At 35.9% G+C, this 16,833-nt stretch overlaps 1 protein-coding gene and 1 long non-coding RNA gene across 3 annotated transcripts in view; one reads left to right on the forward strand and one right to left on the reverse strand.

Moving 5' to 3' along the window:
* LOC115156489 (kinesin-associated protein 3) overlaps positions 1-16,833 on the forward strand; it is a 64,779-nt gene that overhangs the window by 45,136 nt on the left and 2,810 nt on the right. Inside the window, exons 16-17 of the mRNA XM_029703911.1 lie at positions 3,211-3,373; positions 3,940-4,021. Of these exons, the coding sequence (XP_029559771.1) occupies positions 3,211-3,373; positions 3,940-4,021 (245 nt within the window). The remainder of the gene's footprint in view (positions 1-3,210; positions 3,374-3,939; positions 4,022-16,833) is intronic.
* Positions 4,716-8,169, reverse strand: LOC115157667 (uncharacterized). Of its 2 annotated transcripts, XR_003868519.1 has the most exons (4): positions 8,086-8,169; positions 5,339-5,487; positions 4,819-4,950; positions 4,716-4,745 (listed from the first exon to the last, which is right to left on the reverse strand). It is a non-coding gene; the product is annotated as an uncharacterized LOC115157667 (long non-coding RNA). The 2 variants fall into 2 exon arrangements; XR_003868518.1 differs by lacking the exon at positions 8,086-8,169 and having other exon boundaries at positions 5,339-5,527.

The following is a 16,833-nucleotide window of genomic DNA, read 5'->3' on the forward strand; positions in this document are numbered from 1 at the left end:
CAGAGGGTGGTCTATAGCAGGCGGCAACGGTGAGAGACTTGTTTTTAGGGAGATGCATTTTTAAAAGTAGAAGTTCAAATTGTTTGGGTACAGACCTGGATAGTAGGACAGAACTCTTCAGGCTATCTCTGCAGTAGATTGCAACACTGCCCCCTTTGGCCGTTCTATCTTGTCTGAAAATGTTGTAGTTAGGGATGAAGATTTCAGAGTTTTTGGTGGACTTCCTAAGCCAGGATTCAGACACGGCTAGGACATCAGGGTTGGCAGAGTGTGCTGAAGCAGTGAATAAAACAAACTTAGGGAGAAGGCTTTTAATGTTATTATGCATGAAACCAAGGCTATTACGGTTACAGAAGTCATCAAAAGAGAGCGCCTGGGGAATAGGAGTGGAGCTAGGCACTGCAGGGCCTGGATTCACCTCTACATCACCAGAGGAACAGAGGAGGAGTAGGATAAGGGTACGGCTAAAAGCTATAAGAATTGGTCGTCTGTGACGTCCAGAATAGAGAGAAAAAGGAGCAGGTTTCTGTGGGCGATAAAATAGCTTCAAGGTATAATGTACAGACAAAGGTATGGTGGGATGTGAGTACAGAGGAGGTAAACCTAGGCATTTAGTGATTATGAGAGAGATATTGTCTCTAGAAACATCATTGAAACCAGATGATGTCATAGCATGTGTGGGTGGAGGAACTGAGAGGTTGGATAAGGTATAATGAGCAGGGCTAGAGGCTCTACAGTGAAATAAGCCAATAAACACTAACCAGAACAGCAATGGACAATGCATATTGACATTAAGGAGAGGCATGCTTAGCCGAGTGATCAAAGGGTCCAGTGAGATTCAGACAGCTAGCCGGGCCATAGGTAGCAAGCTGGTGGAAGATGGAGGGAGGTCTGTTTTTAGCCACCTCGTGCGTTTCCGTCTGTGGGTTAGTGGGGTTCCGTGTGGAAGGGGGGACCTGTCCAAGTTGGCAAAATAGTTAGTTATAGTGGCCCAAGAAAAGTGTCCGATAGACCTATTCAGATCGCAGCCGAAAAGACAGCTAACGATTAGCCGGCCGCAGATGGGCGATCAGGTTACGTCGCGACGGAGGGGCCAGTTGGATAACTCCCTCGGGCAGATAACGTCGGTGGTCCAGTCGTGAAGACCCGATGGGGCTCCGCATCGGCAGTAAAACGGGTCAGGATAGGTGAGTTGTAGCCCAGGAGACACTTCAGCTGGCTAGCTCAGGAACAGCCCACGAGTGGCTGACGGAACTCCTCAGCTGGCTAGCTGGCCAGCTCCGCAATAATGTGTGTTAATTCCGTTACCGACGTTGCCAATAGTCACTCAGGTAGCAGCTAGTTAGCTGCAAGATCCAGGTGTAAATGTCCAGAGCCTGCGGTAGAAATCGGGGAAAGGAGAGAGAATAGGTCCGATATGCTCTGGTCTGAGTCTCGCTGTACAAAAACTGGCGATAGCTTTTCGAGCTAATGGATAGCTGAGGACAGCTAACCATGGCTAGCTGAACTTCAACGTTAGCCAGTGAAAATGGCTAACCTCTGGCTAGCTTCTGTTGTGGAAATTCAGATGAGGTAAATAATACTTTCTTTTTTTAATTGGTGAGGCGGGTTGCAGGAGAGGCTTTGAGGTTGAATATTTAGAATAAAAAATGTAAAAAGATAAGTGAAGAAAAAATATGTAAATATATATATATATATATATATAAATGACTATTGTAGCTGGAAACGGCTGATATTTAATGGAATATCTACATAGGCGTACAGAGGCCCATTATCAGCAACCATCACTCCTGTGTTCCAATGGCACGTTGTGTTAGCTAATCCAAGTTGATCATTTTAAAAGGCTAATTGATCATTAAAAAACCCTTTTACAATTATGTTAGCACAGCTGAAAACTGTTGTGCTGATTTAAAGAAGCAATAAAACGGTCCTTCTTTAGACTAGTTGAGTATCTGGAGCATCAGCATTTGTGGGTTCGATTACAGGCTCAAAATGGCCAGAAACAAATAACTTTCTTCTGAAACTCGTCAGTCTATTCTTGTTCTGAGAAATTTCCAAGAAACTGAAGATCTCGTACCACGCTGTGTACTACTCCCTTCACAGAACAGAGCAAACTGGCTCTAGTTTGTTAACAAGAAATGTGTGGAGTGGTTAAAAACGAATTTTAATGACTCCGTGTATGTAAACTTCCGATTTCAACTGTATAATTATTTTTTAACTCTGCATCATTGGTAAAGGGCTTGTCAGTAAGCATTTCACAGTGAAGTCTACACCCGTTGTATTCAGCGCATGTGACAATTAAAATGAAACTACATTTGAAGGGAGTTGTGTGAGAGACAGTTACATGGTCATTTAGTGACTCCATAACTCACCACACACACATTTCTCCCCTCCAACCTCCCCCTCCCTCTCTCCCTCCCTCCCTCTCTCCCTCCCTCCATCCCCTCCCTCTCTCCCTCCCTCTCTCCCTCTCTCTCCCTCTCTCTCTCCCTCCCTCTCCCCCTCCCTCCATCCCCCCCTCTCTCCCTCCCTCTCCAACCTCCCTCTCTCTCCCTCCCTCTCTCTCCCTCCCTCTCCCCCTCCCTCCATCCCCCCTCTCTTTCTCTCCCTCCCTCTCCCCCTCCCTCTCTCTCCCTCCATCCCCCCTCTCTCTCTCCCTCCCTCTCTCCCTCCCTCTCTCTCCCTCCCTCCATCCCCCCTATCTCTCCCCCTCCCTCTCTCTCCCTCCCTCTCTCTCCCTCCCTCTATCTCTCCCCCCTCCCTCTCTCCCTCCCTCTCTCTCTCTCCCTCCCTCCCCCCTATCTCTCCTCCCTCCCTCCCTCTCCCCTCCCTTCCTCCATCCCCCCCTCTCCCTCCCCCCTCCCTCCCTCCATCCCCCTCTCCTCCCCCCCTCTCCCCCTCTCCCCCTCCCTCCCTCCCCCCTCTCCTCCCTCCCTCTCCCCCTCCCTCCCTCCATCCCCCTCCTCCCTCCCTCCATCCCCCCTCTCCTCCCCCCCTCTCCCCCTCCCCCTCCTCCCTCCTCCCTCCCTCTCTCCTCCCTCCCTCTCCCCCTCCTCCCTCCTCCCTCCCTCTCCCCTCTCCTCCCTCCCTCCCTCTCCCCCTCCTCCCTCCTCCCTCCCTCTCCCCCTCCTCCCTCCTCGTACTCCCTCCCCCCTCCCTCTCCCCCTCCCTCCCTCCCTCCCTCTCCCCCTCCCCCCTCCACCCCTTTAGGAGTACGATGAGGAGTGGGGGAGGAAGACTCAGAGAGAGAAGTTTCGATGGCATAACTCTCAGTGGTTGGAGATGGTGGAGAGTCGGCAGATGGAGGAAGGAGAGCCCTTTATGTACGGAGAGGATGGAGAGATGGACAGACCGGACCTCTTCTACAGCACCGGTCAGTAAAGTGTATACAGTGCATTTTCAGATCTAGTGTGTGCTGTTTGTTTGTCTCTGTCTCCACCAGCAGCTGTCAGCTCCATGGGTATTTGCCTACGGAGCTGTGAGGGGAACGGCACCTCCGTACCTTCAGGCTCTGATCAGGCCCTACACCCAAACAAGGGCACTGCGTTCATCCACCTCTGGCCTGCTCGCCTCCCTACCTCTGAGGAAGCACAGTTCCCGCTCAGCCCAGTCAAAACTGTTCGCTGCTCTGGCACCCCAATGGTGGAACAAGCTCCCTCACGACGCCAGGACAGCGGAGTCAATTACCACCTTCCGGAGACACCTGAAACCCCACCTCTTTAAGGAATACCTGGGATAGGATAAAGTAATCCTTCTAACCCCCCCCCCCTTAAAAGATTTAGATGCACTATTGTAAAGTGGTTGTTCCACTGGATATCATAAGGTGAATGCACCAATTTGTAAGTCGCTCTGGATAAGAGCGTCTGCTAAATGACATAAATGTAAATGACCTCACACTCACTGTGTTTGTTTTCTCTCTTTCTCTCTCTGTGTGTCTAGATGGGATCACCCCTGCGTCAGGAGCGGTCAGTCCAGACTTCTTCAGTGATCCCTACGCACAGAATGGAGACGGACAACACGGGTAAGACAGTGGGACGACCTTTAATAACACTCCTTCTCACACATAAACACTCACCTTTTACATGTCATTCATCTAGTATACTATTCCAGTATACCTTATACTCTGTTAGTATCGAACACCTTGGAGGATGGGGTCTAACACCTTGGAGGATAGGGTCTAACACCTTGGAGGATAGGGTCTAACACCTTGGAGGATAGGGTCTAACACCTTGGAGGATAGGGTCTAACACCTTGGAGGGTCTAACACCTTGGAGGATAGGGTCTAACACCTTGGAGGGTCTAACACCTTGGAGGATAGGGTCAAACACCTTGGAGGATAGGGTCTAACACCTTGGAGGATAGGGTCTAACACCTTGGAGGATAGGGTCTAACACCGTGGAGGATAGGGTCTAACACCTTGGAGGATAGGGTCTAACACCTTGGAGGATAGGGTCTAACACCTTGGAGGATAGGGTCTAACACCTTGGAGGATGGGGTCTAACACCTTGGAGGATAGGGTCTAACACCTTGGAGGATAGGGTCTAACACCTTGGAGGGTCCTAACACCTTGGAGGATAGGGTCTAACACCTTGGAGGGGTCTAACACCTTGGAGGATAGGGTCTAACACCTTGGAGGGTCTAACACCTTGGAGGATAGGGTCTAACACCTTGGAGGGTCTAACACCTTGGAGGATAGGGTCTAACACCTTGGAGGGTCTAACACCTTGGAGGATAGGGTCTAACACCTTGGAGGGTCTAACACCTTGGAGGATAGGTTCTAACACCTTGGAGGGTCTAACACCTTGGAGGGTCTAACACCTTGGAGGATAGGGTCTAACACCTTGGAGGATAGGGTCTAAAACCTTGGAGGATAGGGTCTAAAACCTTGGAGGATAGGTTCTAACACCTTGGAGGACAGGGTCTAACACCTTGGAGGATAGGGTCTAACACCTTGGAGGAGAGTGTCTAACACCTTATAGGGTCTAACACCTTGGAGGACAGGGTCTAACACCTTGGAGGATAGGGTCTAACACCTTGGAGGGTCTAACACCTTGGAGGATAGGGTCTAACACCTTGGAGGATAGGGTCTAACACCTTGGAGGATAGGGTCTAACACCTTGGAGGATAGGGTCTAACACCTTGGAGGATAGGGTCTAACACCTTGGAGGATAGGGTCTAACACCTTGGAGGATAGGGTCTAACACCTTGGAGGGTCTAACACCTTGGAGGATAGGGTCTAACACCTTGGAGGGTCTAACACCTTGGAGGATAGGGTCTAACACCTTGGAGGGTCTAACACCTTGGAGGATAGGGTCTAACACCTTGGAGGGTCTAACACCTTGGAGGGTCTAACACCTTGGAGGATAGGGTCTAACACCTTGGAGGATAGGGTCTAAAACCTTGGAGGATAGGGTCTAAAACCTTGGAGGATAGGTTCTAACACCTTGGAGGACAGGGTCTAACACCTTGGAGGATAGGGTCTAACACCTTGGAGGAGAGTGTCTAACACCTTATAGGGTCTAACACCTTGGAGGACAGGGTCTAACACCTTGGAGGATAGGGTCTAACACCTTGGAGGGTCTAACACCTTGGAGGATAGGGTCTAACACCTTGGAGGATAGGGTCTAACACCTTGGAGGATAGGGTCTAACACCTTGGAGGAGAGGGTCTAACACCTTGGAGGATAGAGTCTAACACCTTGGAGGATAGGGTCTAACACCTTGGAGGATAGGGTCTAACACCTTGGAGGATAGGGTCTAACACCTTGGAGGATAGGGTCTAACACTTTGGAGGATAGGGTCTAACACCTTGGAGGATAGGGTCTAACACCTTGGAGGGTCTAACACCTTGGAGGATAGGGTCTAACACCTTGGAGGATAGGGTCTAACACCTTGGAGGGTCTAACACCTTGGAGAGTCTAACACCTTGGAGGACAGGGTCTAACACCTTGGAGGAAAGGGTCTAACACCTTGGAGGATAGGGTCTAACACCTTGGAGGATAGGATCTAACACCTTGGAGGATAGGGTCTAACACCTTGGAGGATAGGGTCTAACACCTTGGAGGGTCTAACACCTTGGAGGGTCTAACACCTTGGAGGATAGGGTCTAACACCTTGGAGGACAGGGTCTAACACCTTGGAGGACAGGGTCTAACACCTTGGAGGATAGGGTCTAACACCTTGGAGGACAGGGTCTAACACCTTTGAGGATAGGGTCTAACACTTTGGAGGATAGGGTCTAACACTTTGGAGGTTCTAACACCTTGGAGGATGGGGTCTAACACCTTGGAGGATGGGGTCTAACACCTTGGAGGATAGGGTCTAACACCTTGGAGGATAGGGTCTAACACCTTGGAGGATAGGGTCTAACACCTTGGAGGGTCTAACACCTTGGAGGATGGGGTCTAACACCTTGGAGGATAGGGTCTAACACCTTGGAGGGTCTAACACCTTGGAGGGTCTAACACCTTGGAGGGTCTAACACCTTGGAGGGTCTAACATCTTGGAGGATAGGGTCTAACATCTTGGAGGATAGGTTCTAACACCTTGGAGGATGGGGTCTAACACCTTGGAGGATAGGGTCTAACACCTTGGAGGGTCTAACACCTTGGAGGACAGGATCTAACACCTTGGAGGACAGGGTCTAACACCTTGGAGGACGGGGTCTAACACCTTGGAGGATAGGGTCTAACACCTTGGAGGATCTAACACCTTGGAGGGCCTAACACCTTGGAGGATAGGGTCTAACACCTTGGAGGGTCTAACACCTTGGAGGATAGGGTCTAACACCTTGGAGGGTCTAACACCTTGGAGGATAGGGTCTAACACCTTGGATGATAGGGTCTAACACCTTGGAGGATAGGGTCTAACACCTTGGAGGATAGGGTCTAACATCTTGGAGGATAGGTTCTAACACCTCGGAGGATGGGGTCTAACACCTTGGAGGGTCTAACACATTGGAGGATAAGATCTAACACCTTGGAGGATAGGATCTAACACCTTGGAGGATAGGATCTAACACCTTGGAGGACAGGGTCTAACACCTTGGAGGATAGGGTCTAACACCTTGGAGGATAGGGTCTAACACCTTGGAGGATAGGGTCTAACACCTTGGAGGATGGGGTCTAACACCTTGGAGGATAGGGTCTAACACCTTGGAGGATAGGGTCTAACACCTTGGAGGATAGGGTCTAACACCTTGGAGGATAGGGTCTAACACCTTGGAGGATAGGGGTCTAACACCTTGGAGGATAGGGTCTAACACCTTGGAGGATAGGGTCTAACACCTTGGAGGATAGGGTCTAACACCTTGGAGGATAGGGTCTAACACCTTGGAGGATAGGGTCTAACACCTTGGAGGGTCTAACACCTTGGAGGGTCTAACACCTTGGAGGATAGGGTCTAACACCTTGGATATGGTCTAACACCTTGGAGGATAGGGTCTAACACCTTGGAGGATAGGGTCTAACACCTTGGAGGATAGGTTCTAACATAGGGTCTAACACCTTGGAGGACAGGGTGTAACACCTTGGAGGATAGGGTCTAACACCTTGGAGGATAGGGTCTAACACCTTGGAGGATAGGGTCTAACAACTTGGAGGATAGGGTCTAACACCTTGGAGGATAGGGTCTAACACCTTGGAGGATGGGGTCTAACACCTTGGAGGATAGGGTCTAACACCTTGGAGGATAGGGTCTAACACCTTGGATATGGTCTAACACCTTGGAGGATAGGGTCTAACACCTTGGAGGATAGGGTCTAACACCTTGGAGGGTCTAACACCTTGGAGGATAGGGTCTAACACCTTGGAGGGTCTAACACCTTGGAGGATAGGGTCTAACACCTTGGAGGATAGGGTCTAACACCTTGGAGGATGGGGTCTAACACCTTGGAGGATAGGGTCTAACACCTTGGAGGATAGGGTCTAACACCTTGGAGGATAGGGTCTAACACCTTGGAGGACAGGGTCTAACACCTTGGAGGACAGGGTCTAACACCTTGGAGGGTAGGGTCTAACACCTTGGAGGACAGGGTCTAACACCTTGGAGGATAGGGTCTAACACCTTGGAGGATAGGGTCTAACACCTTGGAGGGTCTAACACCTTGGAGGATAGGGTCTAACAGGAGGCTTGGTTGCCGTACCAACATACACACACACATATACTCATACACACACACACACACACACACACACTCTCACACACACACACACACACACACACACACAGGATACAGAGGGAGAGCCATCTTGTTTTTCCCTTCCGTCCGAACACACATAACATTGAAACTCCTTGCCTTTGATAACTGTAATATTTCTAATGTATACTGTATGTTTGTAATATTTCTAATGTGTACTGTATGTTTGTAATATTTCTAATGTATACTGTATGTCTGTAATATTTCTAATGTGTACTGTATGTCTGTAATATTTCTAATGTGTACTGTATGTTTGTAATATTTCTAATGTATACTGTATGTTTGTAATATTTCTAATGTATACTGTATGTTTGTAATATTTCTAATGTATACTGTATGTCTGGAATATTTCTAATGTATACTGTATGTTTGTAATATTTCTAATGTGTACTGTATGTTTGTAATATTTCTAATGTATACTGTATGTTTGTAATATTTATAAAAAATACTGTATGTTTGTAATATTTCTAATGTGTACTGTATGTTTGTAATATTTCTAATGTATACTGTATGTTTGTAATATTTCTAATGTATACTGTATGTTTGTAATATTTCTAATGTATACTGTGTTTGTAATATTTCTAATGTATACTGTATGTTTGTAATATTTCTAATGTATACTGTATGTTTGTAATATTTCTAATGTGTACTGTATGTTTTTAATTTTTCTAATGTATACTGTATGTTTGCAATATTTATAAAAAATACTGTATGTTTGTAATATTTCTAATGTATACTGTATGTTTGTAATATTTATAAAAAATACTGTATGTTTGTAATATTTGTAATGTATACTGCATGTTTGTAATATTTCTAATGTGTACTGTATGTTTGTAATATTTCTAATGTATACTGTATGTTTGTAATATTTCTAATGTATACTGTATGTTTGTAATATTTCTAATGTGTACTGTATGTTTTTAATTTTTCTAATGTATACTGTATGTTTGCAATATTTATAAAAAATACTGTATGTTTGTAATATTTCTAATGTATACTGTATGTTTGTAATATTTATAAAAAATACTGTATGTTTGTAATATTTGTAATGTATACTGCATGTTTGTAATATTTCTAATGTGTACTGTATGTTTGTAATATTTCTAATGTATACTGTATGTTTGTAATATTTGTAATGTGTACTGTATGTTTGTAATATTTGTAATGTATACTGTATGTTTGTAATATTTGTAATGTATACTGTATGTTTGTAATATTTGATATGTATACTGTATGTTTGTAATATTTGTAATGTACTGTATGTTTGTAATATTTCTAATGTATACTGTATGTTTGTAATATTTCTAATGTATACTGTATGTTTGTAATATTTCTAATGTATACTGTGGGTTTGTAATATTTCTAATGTATACTGTGTGTTTGTAATATTTGTAATGTGTACTGTATGTTTGTAATATTTGTAATGTATACTGTATGTTTGTAATATTTGTAATGTATACTGTATGTTTGTAATATTTGTAATGTGTACTGTATGTTTGTAATATTTGTAATGTGTACTGTATGTTTGTAATATTTGTAATGTATACTGTATGTTTGTAATATTTGTAATGTATACTGTATGTTTGTAATATTTGTAATGTGTACTGTAATATTTTTAATGTATACTGTTTGTTTGTAATATTTCTAATGTATACTGTATGTTTGTAATATTTGTAATGTATACTGCATGTTTGTAATATTTCTAATGTGTACTGTATGTTTGTAATATTTCTAATGTATACTGTATGTTTGTAATATTTCTAATGTATACTGTATGTATGTAATATTTCTAATGTGTACTGTATGTTTGTAATATTTCTAATGTGTACTGTATGTTTGTAATATTTGTAATGTATACTGTATGTTTGTAATATTTCTAATGTATACTGTATGTTTGTAATATTTCTAATGTGTACTGTATGTTTGTAATATTTCTAATGTATACTGTATGTCGTAATATTTCTAATGTATACTGTATGTTTGTAATATTTGTAATGTACTGTATGTTTGTAATATTTCTAATGTATACTGTATGTTTGTAATATTTCTAATGTATACTGTATGTTTGTAATGTGTACTGTGTGTTTGTAATATTTCTAATGTATACTGTATGTTTGTAATATTTCTAATGTATACTGTATGTTTGTAATATTTAATGTATACTGTATGTTTGTAATATTTCTAATGTATACTGTATGTTTGTAATATTTCTAATGTGTACTGTATGTTTGTAATATTTCTAATGTGTACTGTATGTTTGTAATATTTCTAATGTATACTGTATGTTTGTAATATTTCTAATGTATACTGTGTGTTTAATATTTCTAATGTGTACTGTATGTTTGTAATATTTCTAATGTATACTGTACGTTTGTAATATTTCTAATGTATACTGTATGTTTGTAAAATTTAATGTGTACTGTATGTTTGTAATATTTCTAATGTGTACTGTATGTTTGTAATATTTCTAATGTGTACTGTATGTTTGTAATATTTGTAATGTGTACTGTATGTTTGTAATATTTGTAATGTATACTGTATGTCTGTAATATTTGTAATGTATACTGTATGTCTGTAATATTTGTAATGTATACTGTATGTTTGTAATATTTCTAATGTATACTGTATGTTTGTAATATTTGTAATGTATACTGTATGTCTGTAATATTTGTAATGTATACTGTATGTTTGTAATATTTGTAATGTATACTGTATGTTTGTAATATTTGTAATGTATACTGTATGTTTGTAATATTTCTAATGTATACTGTATGTTTGTAATATTTCTAATGTATACTGTATGTTTGTAATATTTCTAATGTATACTGTATGTCTGTAATATTTGTAATGTATACTGTAATATTTTTTATGTATACTGTATGTTTGTAATATTTCTAATGTATACTGTGTGTTTGTAATATTTCTAATGTATACTGTGCGTTTGTAATATTTCTAATGTATACTGTATGTTTGTAAAATTTAATGTGTACTGTATGTTTGTAATATTTCTAATGTGTACTGTATGTTTTTAATATTTCTAATGTATACTGCATGTTTGTAATATTTCTAATGTGTACTGTATGTTTTTAATTTTTCTAATGTATACTGTATGTTTGCAATATTTATAAAACATACTGTATGTTTGTAATATTTGTAATGTATACTGTATGTTTGTAATATTTATAAAAAATACTGTATGTTTGTAATATTTCTAATGTGTACTGTATGTTTGTAATATTTCTAATGTATACTGTATGTTTGTAATATTTCTAATGTATACTGTATGTTTGTAATATTTCTATAGTGTACTGTGTTTGTAATATTTCTAATGTATACTGTATGTTGTAATATTCTAATGTATACTGTATGTTTGTAATATTTCTAATGTATACTATATGTTTGTAATATTTCTAATGTATACTGTATGTTTGTAATATTTCTAATGTATACTGCATGTTTGTAATATTTCTAATGTATACTGTATGTTTGCAATATTTATAAAAAATACTGTATGTTTGTAATATTTCTAATGTATACTGTATGTTTGTAATATTTATAAAAAATACTGTATGTTTGTAATATTTGTAATGTATACTGCATGTTTGTAATATTTCTAATGTGTACTGTATGTTTGTAATATTTCTAATGTATACTGTATGTTTGTAATATTTCTAATGTGTACTGTATGTTTGTAATATTTGTAATGTATACTGTATGTTTGTAATATTTGTAATGTATACTGTATGTTTGTAATATTTGATATGTATACTGTATGTTTGTAATATTTGTAATGTACTGTATGTTTGTAATATTTCTAATGTATACTGTATGTTTGTAATATTTCTAATGTATACTGTATGTTTGTAATATTTCTAATGTATACTGTGGGTTTGTAATATTTCTAATGTATACTGTGTGTTTGTAATATTTCTAATGTATACTTTATGTTTGTAATATTTGTAATGTGTACTGTATGTTTGTAATATTTGTAATGTATACTGTATGTTTGTAATATTTGTAATGTATACTGTATGTTTGTAATATTTGTAATGTGTACTGTATGTTTGTAATATTTGTAATGTGTACTGTATGTTTGTAATATTTGTAATGTATACTGTATGTTTGTAATATTTGTAATGTATACTGTATGTTTGTAATATTTGTAATGTGTACTGTTTGTTTGTAATATTTATATCGTATACTGTATGTTTGTAATATTTGTAATGTATACTGTATGTTTGTAATATTTGTAATGTATACTGTAATATTTTTAATGTATACTGTATGTTTGTAATATTTCTAATGTATACTGTATGTTTGTAATATTTGTAATGTATACTGCATGTTTGTAATATTTCTAATGTGTACTGTATGTTTGTAATATTTCTAATGTATACTGTATGTTTGTAATATTTCTAATGTATACTGTATGTATGTAATATTTCTAATGTGTACTGTATGTTTGTAATATTTCTAATGTGTACTGTATGTTTGTAATATTTGTAATGTATACTGTATGTTTGTAATATTTCTAATGTATACTGTATGTTTGTAATATTTCTAATGTGTACTGTATGTTTGTAATATTTCTAATGTATACTGTATGTTCGTAATATTTCTAATGTATACTGTATGTTTGTAATATTTGTAATGTACTGTATGTTTGTAATATTTCTAATGTATACTGTATGTTTGTAATATTTCTAATGTATACTGTATGTTTGTAATGTGTACTGTGTGTTTGTAATATTTCTAATGTATACTGTATGTTTGTAATATTTCTAATGTATACTGTATGTTTGTAATATTTAATGTATACTGTATGTTTGTAATATTTCTAATGTGTACTGTATGTTTGTAATATTTCTAATGTGTACTGTATGTTTGTAATATTTCTAATGTATACTGTATGTTTGTAATATTTGTAATGTATACTGTGTGTTTAATATTTCTAATGTGTACTGTATGTTTGTAATATTTCTAATGTATACTGTACGTTTGTAATATTTCTAATGTATACTGTATGTTTGTAAAATTTAATGTGTACTGTATGTTTGTAATATTTCTAATGTGTACTGTATGTTTGTAATATTTCTAATGTGTACTGTATGTTTGTAATATTTCTAATGTATACTGTATGTTTGTAATATTTCTAATGTATACTGTATGTTTGTAATATTTCTAATGTGTACTGTATGTTTGTAATATTTCTAATGTATACTGTATGTTTGTAATATTTGTAATGTACTGTATGTTTGTAATATTTGTAATGTATACTGTATGTCTGTAATATTTGTAATGTATACTGTATGTCTGTAATATTTGTAATGTATACTGTATGTTTGTAATATTTCTAATGTATACTGTATGTTTGTAATATTTGTAATGTATACTGTATGTCTGTAATATTTGTAATGTATACTGTATGTTTGTAATATTTGTAATGTATACTGTATGTTTGTAATATTTGTAATGTATACTGTATGTTTGTAATATTTCTAATGTATACTGTATGTTTGTAATATTTCTAATGTATACTGTATGTTTGTAATATTTCTAATGTATACTGTATATCTGTAATATTTGTAATGTATACTGTAATATTTTTTATGTATACTGTATGTTTGTAATATTTCTAATGTATACTGTGTGTTTGTAATATTTCTAATGTATACTGTGCGTTTGTAATATTTCTAATGTATACTGTATGTTTGTAAAATTTAATGTGTACTGTATGTTTGTAATATTTCTAATGTGTACTGTATGTTTTTAATATTTCTAATGTATACTGCATGTTTGTAATATTTCTAATGTGTACTGTATGTTTTTAATTTTTCTAATGTATACTGTATGTTTGCAATATTTATAAAACATACTGTATGTTTGTAATATTTGTAATGTATACTGTATGTTTGTAATATTTATAAAAAATACTGTATGTTTGTAATATTTCTAATGTGTACTGTATGTTTGTAATATTTCTAATGTATACTGTATGTTTGTAATATTTCTAATGTATACTGTATGTTTGTAATATTTCTATAGTGTACTGTGTTTGTAATATTTCTAATGTATACTGTATGTTTGTAATATTTCTAATGTATACTGTATGTTTGTAATATTTCTAATGTATACTATATGTTTGTAATATTTCTAATGTATACTGTATGTTTGTAATATTTCTAATGTATACTGCATGTTTGTAATATTTCTAATGTATACTGTATGTTTGCAATATTTATAAAAAATACTGTATGTTTGTAATATTTCTAATGTATACTGTATGTTTGTAATATTTATAAAAAATACTGTATGTTTGTAATATTTGTAATGTATACTGCATGTTTGTAATATTTCTAATGTGTACTGTATGTTTGTAATATTTCTAATGTATACTGTATGTTTGTAATATTTCTAATGTGTACTGTATGTTTGTAATATTTGTAATGTATACTGTATGTTTGTAATATTTGTAATGTATACTGTATGTTTGTAATATTTGATATGTATACTGTATGTTTGTAATATTTGTAATGTACTGTATGTTTGTAATATTTCTAATGTATACTGTATGTTTGTAATATTTCTAATGTATACTGTATGTTTGTAATATTTCTAATGTATACTGTGGGTTTGTAATATTTCTAATGTATACTGTGTGTTTGTAATATTTCTAATGTATACTTTATGTTTGTAATATTTGTAATGTGTACTGTATGTTTGTAATATTTGTAATGTATACTGTATGTTTGTAATATTTGTAATGTATACTGTATGTTTGTAATATTTGTAATGTGTACTGTATGTTTGTAATATTTGTAATGTGTACTGTATGTTTGTAATATTTGTAATGTATACTGTATGTTTGTAATATTTGTAATGTATACTGTATGTTTGTAATATTTGTAATGTGTACTGTTTGTTTGTAATATTTATATCGTATACTGTATGTTTGTAATATTTGTAATGTATACTGTATGTTTGTAATATTTGTAATGTATACTGTAATATTTTTAATGTATACTGTATGTTTGTAATATTTCTAATGTATACTGTATGTTTGTAATATTTGTAATGTATACTGCATGTTTGTAATATTTCTAATGTGTACTGTATGTTTGTAATATTTCTAATGTATACTGTATGTTTGTAATATTTCTAATGTATACTGTATGTATGTAATATTTCTAATGTGTACTGTATGTTTGTAATATTTCTAATGTGTACTGTATGTTTGTAATATTTGTAATGTATACTGTATGTTTGTAATATTTCTAATGTATACTGTATGTTTGTAATATTTCTAATGTGTACTGTATGTTTGTAATATTTCTAATGTATACTGTATGTTCGTAATATTTCTAATGTATACTGTATGTTTGTAATATTTGTAATGTACTGTATGTTTGTAATATTTCTAATGTATACTGTATGTTTGTAATATTTCTAATGTATACTGTATGTTTGTAATGTGTACTGTGTGTTTGTAATATTTCTAATGTATACTGTATGTTTGTAATATTTCTAATGTATACTGTATGTTTGTAATATTTAATGTATACTGTATGTTTGTAATATTTCTAATGTGTACTGTATGTTTGTAATATTTCTAATGTGTACTGTATGTTTGTAATATTTCTAATGTATACTGTATGTTTGTAATATTTGTAATGTATACTGTGTGTTTAATATTTCTAATGTGTACTGTATGTTTGTAATATTTCTAATGTATACTGTACGTTTGTAATATTTCTAATGTATACTGTATGTTTGTAAAATTTAATGTGTACTGTATGTTTGTAATATTTCTAATGTGTACTGTATGTTTGTAATATTTCTAATGTGTACTGTATGTTTGTAATATTTCTAATGTATACTGTATGTTTGTAATATTTCTAATGTATACTGTATGTTTGTAATATTTCTAATGTGTACTGTATGTTTGTAATATTTCTAATGTATACTGTATGTTTGTAATATTTGTAATGTACTGTATGTTTGTAATATTTCTAATGTATACTGTATGTTTGTAATATTTCTAATGTATACTGTATGTTTGTAATGTGTACTGTGTGTTTGTAATATTTCTAATGTATACTGTATGTTTGTAATATTTCTAATGTATACTGTATGTTTGTAATATTTAATGTATACTGTATGTTTGTAATATTTCTAATGTGTACTGTATGTTTGTAATATTTCTAATGTGTACTGTATGTTTGTAATATTTCTAATGTATGCTGTATGTTTGTAATATTTGTAATGTATACTGTGTGTTTAATATTTCTAATGTGTACTGTATGTTTGTAATATTTCTAATGTATACTGTACGTTTGTAATATTTCTAATGTATACTGTATGTTTGTAAAATTTAATGTGTACTGTATGTTTGTAATATTTCTAATGTGTACTGTATGTTTGTAATATTTCTAATGTGTACTGTATGTTTGTAATATTTCTAATGTATACTGTATGTTTGTAATATTTATCAAAAATACTGTATGTTTGTAATATTTGTAATGTATACTGCATGTTTGTAATATTTCTAATGTGTACTGTATGTTTGTAATATTTCTAATGTATACTGTATGTTTGTAATATTTCTAATGTGTACTGTATGTTTGTAATATTTGTAAT

This window comes from Salmo trutta, chromosome 21 (genome assembly GCF_901001165.1).
Source record: "Salmo trutta chromosome 21, fSalTru1.1, whole genome shotgun sequence".
Lineage (NCBI taxonomy): Eukaryota > Metazoa > Chordata > Actinopteri > Salmoniformes > Salmonidae > Salmo > Salmo trutta.